General features: G+C 46.5%; 1 protein-coding gene across 1 annotated transcript in view; it reads left to right on the top strand.

Annotated features, from left to right (window-relative positions):
• LOC130131741 (solute carrier family 22 member 6) overlaps positions 1-17805 on the top strand; it is a 56692-nt gene that overhangs the window by 6295 nt on the left and 32592 nt on the right. The window contains exons 3-6 of the mRNA XM_056301541.1: positions 4814-4968; positions 10065-10233; positions 10774-10876; positions 11008-11153. Of these exons, the coding sequence (XP_056157516.1) occupies positions 4814-4968; positions 10065-10233; positions 10774-10876; positions 11008-11153 (573 nt within the window). The remainder of the gene's footprint in view (positions 1-4813; positions 4969-10064; positions 10234-10773; positions 10877-11007; positions 11154-17805) is intronic.

Genomic DNA, 17805 nt, shown 5'->3' with positions numbered 1-17805 from the left:
TGCCTACAGAGGCAGAGACTCTTGAGACAAGGGAACAAATATAAGGGTTTTATTAATTAAATAAGTCCCTATCTAAACCTAACTAAACCTATGCTAGGGTGTAGTGTGTGGGTGCCAGGACAGAATGAAAATGGGGTGTGTGCTATGCTACGTGGGTGTGTGGGGAGCTAGTGTCTAACATGCGTAAAGCTAAGTGTGGTGCATAATGTAAATGGAGTGAGCGTTGTAAATGTGCGTGCGAACCTAGCCACAAAAGTCTGAATCCGTAGAGCGAGGGGTTGTTGGAGGAAGTCCAGGTCTTGAGATCCAAGAAGTCAAGTTCGAAGGGAGGGCTCCAGGGAGAGAGACACGTTGGGAGATCGCTGGAGGGGGGTCCGGGGGAAAACGTGATGGTCGCTGGGGACGAGGAGTGAGGGAGACGCAGGGAGCTGTGGAAGTCGCAGGAGGGAGCCTGGAAGAGAACTGAGGAGACAGCAGGGTAGATTGGCACTGACAGGAAATGAAGCAAACTGAGAAAAACTGGTTAAGTTCTAGGAAGCGTGAAGAGGCTCTTCAGCAGACTAGACTGACCGTACAGTTGTCAACATTCAAGCGTCAGACATCTGTCTTCAGCAGCATTAAGTAGAGCGATGCCCAGATGGTAATTGGGTACAGCTGGCCTGATGGAAATTGCTAACACCTGCTGCCGAAGGAGACGCCCGGCCCAACCTCAATGGTGACGTGCTGAGTGGGACTTCGAACGTGACTGGCATGGGCATGAGGGCACAACAGATGGCAGCTTGCTCCAGTCTCAAGGGGTCGATACCACACTAATTCAGCAATGTTTTTAGCTGGTCTTTGTATTGCTTCTTCTGTCCAACTGCGGACCGGCGGCCCAGATGAAGCTGTCCATATAGGGCTTGATGTGGCAGGCATTCTTGAGGCATCCTGATGACATGCCCAAGGCAGTGACCATGGCTTCTATGCTCTTGCAGTTTCTCCTAGCAAGAATCTCAACTGCAGCAAGGATTGTTTGCAGGTCTTTTGGTGTGTGAGCTACAAAAGCACAGTTATCAGTGTACTGCAGCTCAAGGAACTGCACTGCAGACAACTTGGTTGTTGCCTGGAACCATCGGATGTTGAGGAGGTTTCCATCTAGCCTAAAGTCTATTGTGATCCCACTGCTGTCTTCCAGATCATTATGAAAAAAATTTTGTGACACATAGGAGGTAAATGTTGAAGAGTACCAGTGCCAGCACACACCCCTGCCTCACTCCAGTGCATACATTAAAGGGCACTGATTCCTGTCCTCCTATGGCCACCCGTACCACCATCCCATTAAGGAACTGTGATAGAATGTTCACAAATTTGCTTGGACAGCCAGACTTTCTCAGGATTTTCCAAAGTAGCTCTTGATTCACAGTGTGAAAAGCTTTGGAGAGGTCGACGAGAGCCATGAAAAGGTCATGATGTTCTTCGCGGCACTTTTCTTGTAGCAAACTTACTGTGAAAATCCTATCAACAGTACTCCTGTTCTGGCTGAAACCACACTGTGACTCTGGCAGCAGAGGTTCTGTCAAGTGCATCACCATCCTGCATAGCATGATCTTTGCTAGAACCTTGCCTGCAACAGCTAGTGGGGATATGCCTCAACTGTTGCCACAGATGGACTTGTCACCCCTGTTTTTGTACAGGGTGACAATTGTAGCATCCCTCCATTGTTGAGGGACACTCTCCTGTTCCCATACCTGCAGGATGTACTGATAGATCATCTGATGCACAAGTATCCTCCTTTTTTTAGGAGTTCTGCTGAGATACCATTACTGCCAGGGGACGTATTGTTCTCGAGGGAGTTGATGGCTACAAGTACTTCTCGAAAAGTTGGTTGGTTGGTTGGTTGGTTGGCAGCTCTTCCAGGATGGATTGATCAGTTGGTGAGTGCTGGTTAAGTAGGGCTTCAAAATGTTCAGCCCACCTTGCCGGGATCTGCTTTTGGTCTTTCAGGGTTGTCAGTCCATCCACTGATTTTAATGGTGTGATAGAGCAGTTCCTGGGGCCGTATATAGTCTTTATATAATTGTAGAAATTGTGCATATCATTTCTTTCAGCATATGATTGAATCTCGTGAGCTTTGTTCATCCACCATGTATTTTGCAGAGTGCAAAAGGTTGTTTGTACCTCCTTACATGCTGTTTGCCACTGCTGCCAAAAGATGGCGGATGCAGGGCGGTTGAGAGTAGCCCTGTATGCCCTACGCATGGTTTCCAGCAGGGATGTGATGGTGTCAGAGTTCTCGTCAAACCAGTCCTGATGTTTTCTGGCTCTGTAACCTATAGAGTCAATTGCAGCTTGATGTAGAGTTAGGGAGGTCCATTTCTGATCCATGGAGCTGTCAGAACTCAGAATGGCCTCAAACTCTAGTGCCATAGTGCCTACAGAGTGACAGAACTCATTCCGTGCTGGGGCTGACTTCAATTTAGCACAGTTCAGTTGCGTTTTATGGGCTCTTGAGATGCTTTGGGGGGGCACACTTTGATGTGGAGCTTGGTCATGATCAGGTGGTGATCCGTTCAGCATTCTGCACCTCATGGCCCCGGTCAACAAGACATCACTAGTGTCAGTACGTCTTGTTACCTGTTATGATATAGTCAATGAGGTGCCAGTGTTTAGATCGTGGGTGCATCCAGGATGTTTTGTATTAGGTCTTCTGCTGGAATAGTGTGTTCGTAATGGTGAGGTCATGCTCTGCACAAAGTGTTAGCAGCCTCAGACCATTTGTATTAACCTGACCAACCCCATGCCTATCCAGTACTCCATTCCATGTACCATTGTTCTTCCCTACCCTAGCATTAAAGTCTCCTAGAAGAAGGAGTTTTTCCTTTTTTGGAATACGATGAAGGGCTTCATGTAGTTGCTGGTAGAAGCTGTCCATCACATTATTGTCAGTTGGTAGTGCACTTAACAGAATGCAATCTAAAAACCTCCTTGCATATGTCTCCACCTCTGACCATGGTGTACAATATCCGGCCTTATATGTGGTTGAAGTCTGGTTGTGTTGGGGTGTCTGGCGATGGGAGCAGGGTAGAATTGGCCTGGAAGCTCCTAGTCAGAGTGCTGCACATTGGCAGCACGGGGTATGTGGTCGCTAGCAGCTGGGATTGAGTGGCAGCTGCTTTGGGCAGACCCCCGTATGACTGAGCAGCCCTATTTAGGAACGACACTGCTCACCCCAATTGGGGAGGGGCGTAGAAAAGGTGGCCTAAAAATTGTCCATTCAACCAACCTCCTGGGTAGGTTACCGCGCCTACCAGATATTCCATCCTGCGGTAAAAACAACAAAATGATTCCATTCAAATTGGCAACATGGAATGTTAGGACTCTCCTTGATAATGATGGCAACAGACAACATCGAAGGATTATGCTGATTGCTGAGGAACTGAGATGCTACAACGTGGACATCACTGCTCTAGGTGAAACCAGGCTCCTGGGGGAAGGCTCCCTGAGAGAGGAGGGAGGAGAGTAAACCTTTTTCTGGAGAGGCTATCCCCTTGACCGACATCAGCATGGTGTTGGACTGGCATTCAAGAACAGCATTCTACCCAGCCTCACTGAAAAACCAACCAGACTAAGTGAGAGGCCCTCTGTGTCCCCCTAGCAAAGACCTGCTATATGCAGGGGGTGCACAGTAGCACTGTCTTTGCCATGACAGGTTGGTTCTGGTGGCAAGGGCTTATACCCAGGACGACGTCAGCCGTCATGACCGCAGGAGACTGCCGGAAACTCCAGACTGTCAACGAACTACCTAATGTGTGTCACCAAACGCGTTGCTTATGTCTCGGGGTGCGCTCCCCTAGTCTTTGTCTCAATAGAATTCCCACAAGGCAGAAGGGCAATGGTTGGCCATAAACAGCCTCGGGGGACAACTTCAGCTCCGAGATCCCCTACCAAGTTTGCCTGAGGCTGTGAGGCGCCCAGTTACCGTGTGTGGCCACGAGGAGGCCTGGCAGGGGTCTTGGCAAAGGAGAGACTATAATAATAATAATAAATCAATAGCACTTTTCTAGTACTCAAAGTCGCTTTACAATAAATGGAGTGAAACAAGATGACAGATGAACATAACACAGACATACAGGGGTGGATGGGAAGGGGAGCTACGAGAGGGAGAAGCGGCAGCCACACATGACACCAGCAGTACTCTCCGACTTGGACAGATATAAAAGGGAAAGAAAAACAAACATCATAAATCACATAAATCACAGATGCAGGTCAAGCGCTCAATCCCCAGCCTGCCCCAGACCAGGGGTGTATGAACGGACATGGGGGCACGAGAAGGCAATGGAGAAAAGGTGGGTCTTGAGACGGGATTGGAAGAGTGGGAGGGATTCTGAGTCTCTAATGATTATGTACTGGTGGGGGAAGGCTTATGTACTGGGCTGCTCCCTTGTTCACCACAAGGGCTAGCCAGCAGCAGCAAGCTGTAAGTGAGAGGTTAGAAAAGCAGGCGGTATGCAAGCATGCATCTTCCCTCTAACTACTGCACTACTGCACTAGATGCATCACATCACCCTGTGTGAAACACACACGCACACACCAAGACACACACACACACACATACAGTCACAGAAACACCGCCCCACACATGCTACTTCTACTACTACTGCTACTGTTGCCAGTACTACCACTAAACTACTGCTAGTACTCCTACTGCGGTTACTATTGCTGCTACGACTGTGACTACCACTTCTCCTATTACAACTCTTACTTATTAGAATGTAATAGTGAAGTAGCAGCCTGAGCACAGTGTGTGTGTGTGTGTGTGTGTGTGTGTGTGTAGGTATGGGAGACGGGTGGTGCTCCTGGTGTGTGTGTCTGTCCATGCAGTGTGTGGTGTCATCCCTGCAGCTCTTCATCACCCCCTCCTCTTCCTCACTCTGCGCTGTCTGACCGGGGTCTGCTGCTGCTGTATAAACATCTGTTCTTTCAGTCTAGGTATACACACACACACACACACACACACACACACACACACACACACACACACACACACACAGAGTGATGGTAGCCTAGCTCAGTGGTGTCCAATCATCTGTGTACTTTTTCAATCCAACTAACCACATTACCTACATTTTACTGATCCCACCCCTCTTGGTGAGAAGGTGTAGTGATTAACAGCGTTCTGTCACCTGTGACTGGACACAACTAGTAGTAACTCTCAGGGTGTACTCAGCGATCCGATCCGTACCCTGGCCCACTTGAAGCAGAGGGCTTGGGCACAGTTCAGTTTGACTCAGGCATGGTACGCATCTAGTATAATCGCTAACAGTATCTGAGCATGGACCTCAAATGCTATGACATCAATTATGAGACTGTCCCATTTAAAAAAAATGCCAGCATCACTGAAAACTGCTGCGCTCATGATTGATAAAATCTATAAGGCATCTGAGAGGGCCGTGTGTCACCGTGCCCAAAACGACTCCAAATAAGCCGCAAGGTAAATAAAGTCATGAAATCCTTTGTGCTATGCAAGAGCGCTTCTCTTCAACACAAAAAGTTGCAACTAGTGATGCGTGGGTTAGCCCACAGTTCGCGCAGGTTTGGGTAAGCTTACTAGAAAATATCACAGGTTCAGTCACGCGGGTCAAAAAGTGACAAAGCAGGGGCGTCCGCAGGGGGGAGGGGGAACTGGGGGGAATAGCGTGAGCCTCCCACGCACTACGTCCCTCTGGCGAAACTCCTCACTGTCAGGTGAAAAGAAGCGGCTGGTGACTCCACATGTATGGGAGGAGGCATGTGGTAGTTTGCAGCCCTCCCCGGCTCGGCAAAGGGGGTGGAGCAGCGGCCGGGATGGCTCAGAAGAGTGGGGTAATTGGGCGGGTACAATTGACAATTGGGGAGAAAAAGGGGGGGGTAAAAAAAAAAAGTGACAAAGCAGTGCTCCGATTAAGTTATAAGTAACGTACAGAAACATTGTGTGCTATAGGCTAGGCTGTGCATTACTAGTCCACACCCCCCACCCCACCCCCATCGCTCTAAACCACACACACCCAAGCAAGCAGCTTTATCATCAAGTTGTAATTGTGGTTTTAGTCGATGCATGTATTTTAGAGTTTGAGGCTTCACGTACGAGTTTTTTCCCTGAGTTCTAAGTTTGGATTTAAAGGACTCAACAGACTCTGATTGTCTGATGGCAGCAGGCAGGTTATTCCACAAGACCGGTGCGTGATAGGAAAAGGCCCTGCCACCAGCTGACTTCTTTTTAACTTTGGGTACACACAGGAGCCCTGTATTTTGAGAGTGTAGAGCTGAAGATGGAATATATGCTTTAACATCAGACAAGTAAGATGGGGCAAGTCCATTTAGGATTTTATAAGTCAGCAGAAGCACCTTGAAGTCTGATCTAACATGGATAGGAACCCAATGAAGGAAGGCAAGAATTGGTGTAATATGGTCAAATTTTCTAGTTTTAGTTAGGATTCTAGCTGCCGCATTTTCAACCATCAGCAGACCTTTAATACTAGCATGTGGAACACCTAAAAACAGAACATTACAATGATCAAGTCTGGATGAAACAAATGCATGTATTCAAGTTTCTATGTCAGACATAGACAGAAAAGGCAGAATTTTTTTTTTTTAATTTTTTTTATGATCAGTAGTTTTTATTTTCCTTTAACACAAATACAGGCCATGACATCACACATGGATTACAGAGATGGAAGGAACAATTTAACAGGGCCTACTAGACAATATCAAGAGACAGACACATTTGGATTAAGGGTGATCATAAGGCGAGTCTTAACAGTATACAAGACAATAGGAACAGCAGATAGAAAGTTAAAAAAAATAAAATTAATAAAAACATAGTTGGCAGATAGAGAGTAGTCTATAAATAGATGTTAAGATATAGATTAGTTGTCACAGATTACACGGGGCCTTTAATGAAGGAAATATAGTGCGTCCACTTGGCCTCGTATTTCTCCACCTGGTTGATGAGTCTAAAGGAGGCAGAATTTTAACTATGTTACGTTAGTGAAAAAAAAAGGCAGTCTTGGTGATTTCTTTAATGTGCTTATCAAAGGAAAGGCTGGGCTCAAACATAACACCAAGATTTTTGGCTGCCACACTTTGTGAAACCACAGAGTTGTCTATTGTTATTGTTACTTGATCAAATTAGTGTCTGTGTCTAGCAGGGCCAATGACCAGCATCTCAGTTTTATCCAAATTTAAAAGCAGGAAATTTAGTGACATCCAATTTTTCACAGCAGCCAAGCAGGCCTCTAAATTAATCTTTTAAGTATGATCATCAGCCTTTATTGGAACATACAGCTGAGTATTCTCTGCATAGCAATGGAAGTTTATTCCATGACTGCGTATAATTTGGCCAAGAGGTGAAATATAAAGAGAGAAAAGTAGAGGGCCAAGGACCAAGTCCTGAGGTACGCCATATTTAACGTCACAGATTTCGATGTAATATTATTATAGCAGACACATTGTGCTCTTCCAGATAAGTAGGACTTAAGCCAAGAGAGAGCTAAGCCAGAGACACCAAAATTACAATTTATTCTGTCTAAGAGGCTGGGTTTTTTAAATAAATGCTACTACTGCACTGAGGTCCAGTAGTAGAAGTACAGAAGCACAGTGGAATCAAGTCTATAGCAAATAGAAGATCATACCACTCTGGTCAGAGCAGTTTCAGTGTAGTGAAAAAGCGTATTGAAAAGTAGTGAAAGCCTTTTGAAAAGTGGTGAAAGCCGAGTGAAAAGGTTCATATAGATGGTTTTCTTCTATGTGGGTCCAAAGTTGGTGATACACAACTCTCTCTAGTACTTCAGAAAAAAATGGAAGATTAGAGACTGGGTCGACGTGCGGTTTCTCAAGTAGAGGTTTGACCACAGCTGTCTTAAAACTGCTGGGAACAGTGCCAGTAGTAAGTGATAAATTAACAATGTCTGGCATTTTACATCCCAGGAAAGGCCAGAGTTCTTTAAAAAGTTTTGCTGGTAGGCAAGTAGTTGGTTTAGAAGCTGACATGAGCTTAGTCAAAGTATCGAGAGAGTCTCAAAGCTGTAATAACAAGGACTATCAGTGACTAATTTTATAGATATGAATTTGGTAAGACAGGAGCTGCAGTTGTAGCTGGAGTCGAAGAACTAATTTTGTTTCTGATCTGATCAATCTTATTACAGAAAAAGTCTAGAAACTCATAATGATAATAATAATAATAATAATTACATTTATGTAGTGCTTTTCTAGACATCCAAAGTGCTTCACATTGAGGGGGGTAACTCACTTTACCAACCACCAATGTGTAGCACCACCTGGGTGATGCATGGCAGCCATTTTGCACCAAAACACTCACCACAGATCAGCTTGAGGTGGAGAGAGAGGAATCATTGAGCTAATTACATGGAGGGATGATTAGGTGGCCAGATGAAGAGAGCCAGGTTGGGAATTTTGCCAGGACACTGGGGAACCCCCTACTCTTTGTGATAAGTGCCATGGGATCTTTAATGACCACAGTGAGTCAGGACCTCAGTTTAACATCTCATCCGAAGGACAGCATCTCCTACAGCACAGTGTCCCTGTCACTGCACTGGGGCATTGGGATTTGATATTTATTGTTTTTATTAGGACCAGAGGGAAGACTGGCCCACCAACACCACTTCCAGGAGCAACTCAAGTTTTCCCGGGAGGTCTACCAGCCAAGTACTAGCCAAGCCCATACCTGCTTAGCTTCCATCATTTGGCAGACCCAGGGTACATGTTGGTATTTCTGCCAGCACCTTTCATTGGCGTGAATGGTGAGCAGCTAATAGACGGCTGCTTTTTAGTAAATTTAGCTACAGTGTACAATAAATATCTGGGATTATGTTTATTGATTAAGTGAGAGATATGCTGTTTTCGCAGCACCTAAAGTATGCTTGTATTTCAATAAACACTCATGCCAAGATAGGTAAAAAAAACTTCCAATTTTGATTTTCGCCATTTACATTCCAGTCTCCTGTAGGTTCGCTTAAGGAACCAGGAACACTATTTGTCGTTTCATTTCATGTACGCAAGTACATGAAATGAAATAAAATGCCATTTCCCCCAGCCTGCACAACACAAAGACAAAAACACATCCAAAACCTACAAGCACAGACATATCCAAACTAACACATATATCCAAACTAACACATATATCCAAACTAACACATGCATCTAAACTAAACAAAAAATCACTGTCCAAGGGAACAAACGCAGCCAGCCAGGATGACTGTAGGAACTGCCAGTCTCCATGTGCTAGCAGTTAGCTTAGCCTGCCCTGCTTCTGCGTCTTATCAGACCACCTCCGGTGTTTCCTCCTCGGGTGCAGCTCCAAGCAGGGGCCGTGGTCCGTGGGCCCACCGGACGAAGCAGACCAAGCTCCCCCAGCTGATCCAGTGCCAGCTTTCCCAGCCAGACACCCTCAACACACCTTCTTGCACTCCACATGATAACATCAAAAACACCACAGTCAACGCCACGTGAGGCTGCCACCAGACCACCCTCGGGTGTTATCGGAACTGCCGGTCTGCATGGGCTAGCAGTTAGCTTAGCCTGCCCAGCTAGAATGGACAGCAGAGCATGATAGTCTGGGGTTCCTTCACACAGACCATCCTGAAAAGAAGGGTCAAAGATCAAACCTGCACATCAACCAAAGTGTCTTATAGCAAGAAGCAGAATTGCTTGTGTGATGCTTGATTGTGAGTCATTTCAGACCAGAGCAACCAATAGATGACAAAATATCAGTTCAGAAGTCCATGGAAACGTGTAATGCATCTCATTTTACTTTACACTACTGGCAAATGTTAATGCAACTGCCTGTCAGCATCCATGACCACCATGTTTTATCTGAAGGTCAGTCTGAAAGCACTGGGTGAAGCGGGAAAACCATGGTGAGGATTTATGATTCAAATCATCATAAATCCTCAGCATTATCCTGTTCTCTGAAACAGGACTCCTACGCTGACAAAATGATTGACAGCTCAGCATTAAACCATTTACAACATATGAACTGAGTTATTTTATGAGGACAACAGGTCTTTTTGTGTGTATTTGGTTTTAAGGTGTTGAATGGAGTCTGCCTCAGTACAGGGTGTGGCCCCCGGCCCTCCTCGCCTTCTCCTTCAGTCTGGGGATGATGGCTCTGGCTCCTGTCGCTTACGCCTGCTCCTCCTGGACTCAGCTCCACCTCGCTGTGGGCCTCCCTCAGGTCCTCACTCTACCAGTCTGCATGTGGGTCTCCCACGACACAACAAACTCCATGAACAGTTCAGATTTATAATCTAGCTACACCTGTCTGTCTGTCTGTCTGTCTGTCTGTCTGTCTGTCTGTCTGTCTGTCTGTCTGTCTGTCTGTCCATGTATCTGTCTGCCTGTCTTTCTTTATGAGCTGTTCCTCTCCCTCTCTGGCTTTCTCCATCCTTGTCTCTTTGTATCTCTATAGCTCTATCAGCATGGGACTGGTTTCTTCAGGGGAGGTCATGTTTCATCACCGATGCACCCACTGATATTCATCCTGTTATCAGCAATGTCTGTTTGTCATGCTCCATTTCAGTGAATCTTACAGAGTGAATTCCCTTCTGTTTTCCTCAAACTTGGAGGTACTCTGAGAAAATGAATGCTATCCGCATTGAAATCTATGATATTGTAGTCCCATCCAAATGGAAACATGAAAAGACAGACATCCTATGATCATAATTATATCTCGGACGTTGTTAAAGAAACTAGTCCCATCTGAACAGGTTCATCTAAACAGTATGGCTCTCTCTCCAGATCCGTCCCAGAGTCTCCTCGCTGGCTGGCCCTGAAGCACAAAGCTAAAGTTTTGGATTGTTACCGGAACCACAGCCCTGCAGATAAACACTGTCTGGACCTGGTACACACACACACACACACACACACACACACACACATACACACAGCTTTTTGTAAATTGAAACATTGGTCTATCACCAGCAGCAGTAGTGTTTCTAAGGAGCGTGTGTGTGTGTGTGTGTGTGTCTCCAGTTGTTAGACAGAGATAAAACTGGCGTGAAAGAAGATACTGAGCGAGGGGAGGAGCCAAGCCATCCTAAAGGCCACACCTTCTGTGATGTCATCCTCCTGAGACATCCCACTGTGCTTCTGCGCTTGGCAATCATGAGCTACCTGGGGTAGGTACTGGAGTGTGTGTGTGTGTGTGTGTGTGTGTGTGAGCCCTGTCCTCACTCACTGGGTTCTTCTACAACATTTCTCTTTTATGAACATGGCCTCGTTTTTTTGTCCTGAACTTTATTACCTGTTTAGTTTTGTCACCAAAACCCTGGAAACACAATAAGTATGGGCTGTTAAATCAGTTGTGGTTTTTTAAACTAAGTTATGCAAAAACCTGAAAATTTTAGTGAAAAAAAACCCCCTACAGTTGTCTAGTGTTTCCTCCATTCTTCAGTGTTTCACTTCCATTAGTCATGTTTCATAAGTATTGATAAAGATTTACTGATGGAATATATTCTGTCATAAATGATAGGAGACACAACTTTTGAGCTATTGGGGCTTAATTTACAATTATACTCATCCCTTTACCATTGAAAAGACAGCATGTGTTACAAGCATATGAGAAATGTGTTGTTAGAAAAATGAGTAGAATTCTGTCTTTTCCTAGAATCCCAAAATAGAAGAAGCACATTTAACTTCATGAATGACGTTCATCCGAGCAATGTCTTTCTGAGGTGTATCTTCAATCTCAGTTTTAATAAATGTAACCTTGAAATCACACAATTTAAAAGATTTTGTTTCCATAAAAACAGCCAAACAGGGACACATTGTCCATCTTGGGAGAGAGATCCTTCTCTGTTGCTCTCCCTGAAGTTTCTTCCTATTTTTTTCTCCCTTTTAAAGGTTTTTTTTTTGTTTTTTGGGGGGGGGTGGTTCCTTATCTGATGAGAGGGTCTAAGGACAGGTTGTTTTGTTGCTGTTAAGCCCACTGAGACAAATTTGTAATTTGTGATACCGGGCTATACAAATAGAATTGACTTGACTTGACTTGACAACTATGAGCCTTACCTCCAAACCAAAGTACAGCAACTCCACTGGAACGAAGCTGACAGATCTCCATAACGACCAGAATCTACCGCACTGGCTGCTAATATGAACAACACACTTACATCATAGGATATATTTTAAAAGAGTTAAAAAATCATTACCCTTCTGAGAATTGCCACCTTAACATGGTGGAGGGGTTTGGGTGTCCCAGTGATCCTGGGAGCTGTGTTGTCAGGGGCAATAGCTCCTGATAGGGTCTCCCAAGGCAAATTGGTCCCAGGGGAGTGGCCAGACTAAGAGCCATTCCTAAGAAACCCAATGAATTTACAACAGCAGAGCCACAGCACCTTGCCCGGAAAAGGGAAACTGGGGCCCCTCCTGGACCCAGACCTGGGAAGGGAGCTCGCCGGTGAGCGTCTGGTGGCCGGGCCTTGGCCCATGGGGCTCGGTTGGGTCCAGCCTGAAAAAACAACACGGAGCCACGACCCTGTGGACCCACCACCCGTGGGGATGAGCATTGGGGTAGGGTGCAATGCAGGCAGGGCAGCAAGCAAACGTGGGGACTGGAGCGTGCCAACTTCCGGCATCGCAGATTGGTCCTCAGGACGTGGAATGTCACCTCTTTGGCAGGGAAGGAGCCTGAGCTGGTGCGGGAGGTGGAGTGGTACCAACTAGATATAGTTGGGCTTACCTCCACACACAGCATGGGCTCTGGTACCAAATTCCTAGGGAGGGGCTGGACTCTACTTTTCCGGAGTCGGCCAAGGTGACAGGCACCGGGCGGGTGTGGGGATATTCACAGGTACCCGGTTGAGCATCGCCATGTTGGAGTGCTCCTCGGGGAATGGGAGGGTCGCCTCTGTACGACTGCGAGTCGCTGGGGGGAAGGCTCTGACTTGTGTATGCTTATGCACCGAATAGCAGTTTGGAGTATCCGACCTTGTTGAAGTCTCTGGGTAGTGTCGTGGATAGGGTTCCACCTGGGGACTGTATAGTTCTGCTGGAGGACTTCAATGCTCACGTGGGCAGCGATAGAAAAACCTGGAGGGGCGTGATTGGAACCCAATTGGAACCCAACTCCCCAATTGGAACCCAAACAATGCCTTGTTATTGGACTTCTGTGCAAGTCATGGATTAGCCATAACAAACACCATGTTTGAAAATAAGGTAGTTCATAAGTATACATGGTACCAGAATACCTTAGGCCCAAGATCGATGAGAGACTTCGTGGTTGTATCATCAGATCTGCGGCCGTATGTTTTGGACACTTGGGTGAAGAGAGAAGCAGAGCTGTCAACTGATCACCACCTGGTGGTGAGTTGGATCAGATGGCGGGGAAGGCTGCTGGACAGACCTGACAAACCCAAACATGTAATGAGGGTGAATGGGAATGTCTGGCGGAGGCCCCTGTCTGTGAGGTCTTCAACTCCCACCTCCCGAAGGAGTTCTCGTGTATCCCGAAGGAGGCTGGGGACATGGAGTCTGAGTGGGCCATGTTCAAAGTCACTATTGCAGATGCAGCAGGTAGGAGCTGTGGTCATAAGGTCATCGGTGCCTGTCAAGGTTGCAACCTAAGAATCCGCTGGTGGACATCGGTGGTGAGGGAAGCCATCAGACTGAAGAAGGAGGCCTTTCATGCTTGGTTGGCCCAGGGGTCTCCTGAAGTAGCAGACAGGTACCGGGAAGATAGAAGGGCTGGGGCTTCGGCGGTCACAGAAACAAAAACTCGGGTGTGGGAGGAGTTTGGCGTGGCTATGGATGAGGACTTTCGGTTGTCCTCAAGGAAGTTCTGGCAAAGGGGACCAGAGTGCTCCAATTATCGGGGCATTACACTGCTCAAACTCCCTGGGAAAGTCTACTCTAGGGTGCTGGAAAGGAGGCCATCCGGTCCTTGTTTAACAAAAGTGAGAGCTGTGTCCACATTTTCGACACAAAGTCAAACACGTTTTCGGTGGGTGTCAGACTCCGCCAAGGTTGTCCCTTGTCTCCGATTCTGTTTGTGATATTCATAGACAGGATCTCAAGGCGCAGCCAAGGTGAGTAGTGTGTCTGTTTTGGGAACCTCAGAATTGCATCTCTGCTCTTCGCAGATGGTGTGGTTTTGTTGGCTTCATCAGAACGCGACCTCCAGCATGCACTGGGGTGGTTTGCAGCTGAGTGTGAAGTGGCCAGGATGAGAGTCAGCACCTCCAAGTCTGAGGCCATGGTTCTCTACCGGAAAATGGTGGATTGCTCCCTCCGGGTTGGGGATGAGTTATTTTCTCAAGTGAAGGAGTTCAAGTATCTCGGGGTCTTGTTCACAATCGACGGTAGGATGGAGCGGGAGATTGACGGGTGTATTGGTGCAGCATCAGCAGTAATGTGGATGTTGTACTGGACCGTTGTGGGGAAGAGGGAGCTGAGCCAGAAGGCAAAGCTCTCAATTTACCAGTCAATCTTCATTCCAACCCTCACCTGTGGTCATTTGGGTAGTGAGCGAAAGGGTGAAATCGCAGATACAAGCGGCTGAAATGAGTTTTCTCCGTAGGGTGTCTGGGCTCAGCCTTAGAGATAGGGTGAGGAGCTCGGACATCCGGAGGGAGCTCGGAGTAGAGCCACTGCTCCTTCTCGTCGAAAGGAGCCATTTGAGGTGGTTCGGGCATCTAATTAGGATTCCACCTGGATGCCTTCCTTAGGAGGTTTTCCGGGCACATTCAACTGGGGTAGACCCTGGGGTAGGCACAGAACTCGCTGGAGGGACTACATGTCCAATCTGGCCTGGGAACGCCTTGGGATCCCCCAGGAGGAGCTGGAGGGCATTGCTGGGAGAGGGATATCGGAGTGCCCTACTTAGCTTGCTGCCATCGTGACCCGACTCTGGAGAAGCGGCTGATGATGAGATGAAAAAATCATTATGAAACCAACCTGAATTGAAACAAAGTGTTAAATAAATATGATTAGAAAAAAAGGGGCAACAAAACAAAACAAGTTTAAAAAAAAACAATCCAAAGTACATCTGACCTGATGTGGAGTTTGAAAATAAGTTCAGACAGTGATTGTTCTTGGTAGGTCCTTCCAGAGCGTCGGGGTCCTGATGGCAGCAGCTTGGTCACCTTTAGCCTCAATACTAGACTAGGAACAGCTGGAGGGGCAAGAGGTCATTTAGCAAAGATGTCTCAAAAATATCATTGATAAAACCAGGCTAGTTCATGTATAGTTACCAAATGTTATCTGGTCTTATTTAACAAATACACGCACACACACACACACACACACACAGTACAGTACTAGTGGTTTATTTCTGAAGTGTCATTCTTAGAGCAAAACTACTTCACTGCGTTTTGCAAGTGTTTGTCTCCTCTGTGTGTGTGTGTGTGTGTGTGTGTGTGTGTGTGTGTGTGTGTTGTCACGTGTATTATGCTGTGGTGATTTAAGAGCCCCCTGCAGGTGACTGTTATGCAAAAAAATGACATTTGACCCTCGTGATGAAGTAAACTGGCGTCAGTCCAGCGTTGCACCAGCAGACTGTGTGAGTAAATGAACAGCTTTCATCAATCAGGGTTTTTGCACACTGTGGTGGTAGAAACCTGATGTCAGAATGTCAGTGTGACCTGTTCCTAACACATGAGGGCAAAAAGTCACTCCATTCTTCTTCCAGAAGAATCCAACCAAAAGTTACCATCCTAGAAGCATACCAACATGTCAGCTCCACAGTGTCCATGAAGGCTTACAATCACAGTCACACTGAGAGTGTTTTCTTCAGTCTTTACTGTGAGCTGTCCTTGAGAAAAGTATTTTCTGGGTGATTTTAAGCTGAGTGTCAAAGCCGAGTGTCAGCCGGACGTCATGCTGGCGTCTCCGTCCCGGCGCCTGCACCGGCCGAGGTCTGTCAGGGTGATGTGCAGCCAAACATCTCGGAGCTGAACTCACATTCCAGTCATCAGACCAGATCTGAACCGCCACTGGTGTGAAGTCATTTAGGGGATATCACACATCTATCTCCATGTCCACACTGGATCTGAGAGCTGAGGTGTGACCAGCTGTCCTGGTTAAATGTAATGGCTGACCTTTCTAAAGGAAAGTGTCTTCATCAGACTCGCTTTCTGTCAACTTGTGCTGTGATTTAACATGGAGTCAGTTTTAGAAAAGAGGAAGAAGCCGTCCTGACCCTCGTGAATCTGTTTAAACCAGCAAATTACAGTCCTGATCATCTGGAAGAACCTGTGTGTGTGTGTGTGTGTGTGTGTGTGTGTGTGTGTGTGTGTGTGTGTGTGTGTGTGTGTGTGTGTGTGTGTGTGTGTGTGCTCGTGTGTGTGCTCGTGTATGTTCTCCTATGACCAGACATGCTGAGGTATTCACACCTCAGCATGAACTACTGTTGAACTCTTGTTATCTATGGAGCCCATCCAGAGCTTAAGGACAAGAAAACAATAAAGAAGCAGAATAAGAAGGAACAATTCAAACATTAAAATGGTTAGGTCCGTGGTGGTGTAGCGGTGTAAGCATCGGCTTTGTGTTGATGCAGTTGCCCACTGGGGACTGGGGTTCGCACCCCGGTCTCGTCAGATCCGACTATGGCCGGACTCGATGAAGCAGCAATCATTGGCAACGCCGTCTTCGGGAGGGGGGCGGAGTCGGCTTGTGTTCGTCACGTTAATGCGTCTCTGTGTGTGTCGGAAAAAGCAGTGGTTCGGCCTGGAGTCGCCTTGTCACGAAAGTGGGGAGGCGGTCTCCTTCGAGACTGCCGGCCGGAGAGATGCAGTTGGCGAAGGCATGCAGTACAAGGGTGGGTGTTTGAATTAAAATAGGGATCGATTGGCCACTAAATTGGGAGAAAAAAGGGAGAAATCAGAAATACATTTTAAAAAAATGGTTAAAAAAGTGAAAGATGAGTTGTGCTTAGTTGGGTTGTATTGGAAGATGTCATAAAACCGCTCCTGTTTGTGAACTACATTTTCTTTGTGTTTTTATCATTTTGTTATTGATTGTGTCTTCTAACAATTCATTTATCCCACATTTACAATATTATTTTCTATAGGAGCTGTGTTTCTGTTTTTAAAACAGTGATAATGATCATCAGTGATTCAAAAAATAGTATTATTACTGTATATAGTATGAAATACATGGTATTATAGAATAGTATAATATCAGAACAGTATATTAGTCTACTACTACTACTACTACCACCACTACTACTACCACTACTTTTGGCCGCTCCCGTTAGGGGGCGCCACAGCGGATCATCCGTTTCCATCTCTTCCTGTCCTCTGCGTCTTCCCCTGTCACACCAGCCACCTGCATGTCCTCCCTCACCACATCCATAAACCTCCTCTTTGGCCTTCCTCTTCTCCTCTTCCCTGGCAGCTCCATATTCAGCATCCTTCTCCCAGTATACCCAGCATCTCTCCTCCACACATGTCCACACCATCTCAATCTTGCCTCTCTTGCTTTGTCTGCAAACCGTCCAACCTGAGCTGTCCCTCTAATATACTCCTTCCTAATCCTGTCCTTCTTCATCACTCCCAATGAAAATCTTAGCATCTTCATCTCTGCCACCTCCAGCTCCTCCTCCTGTCTTCTCATCAGTGCCATTGTCTCCAAACCATATAACATAGCTGGTCTCACCACCATCTTGTAAACCTTCCCTGTAACTCTTGCTGGTACCCTTCTGTCACAAATCACTCCTGACACTCTTCTCCACCCACTCCACCCTGCCTGCACTCTCTTCTTCACCTCTCTTCTGCACTCCCCGTTACTTTGGACAGTTGACCCCAAGTATTTAAACTCATATGCCTTCATCACCTC

The sequence above is a fragment of the Lampris incognitus genome, chromosome 21 (genome assembly GCF_029633865.1).
Source record: "Lampris incognitus isolate fLamInc1 chromosome 21, fLamInc1.hap2, whole genome shotgun sequence".
Classification (NCBI taxonomy): Eukaryota; Metazoa; Chordata; class Actinopteri; order Lampriformes; family Lampridae; genus Lampris; species Lampris incognitus.
Note: the sequence above shows the minus strand (reverse complement) of the source record. Positions and strands in the feature narration are given on the sequence as shown.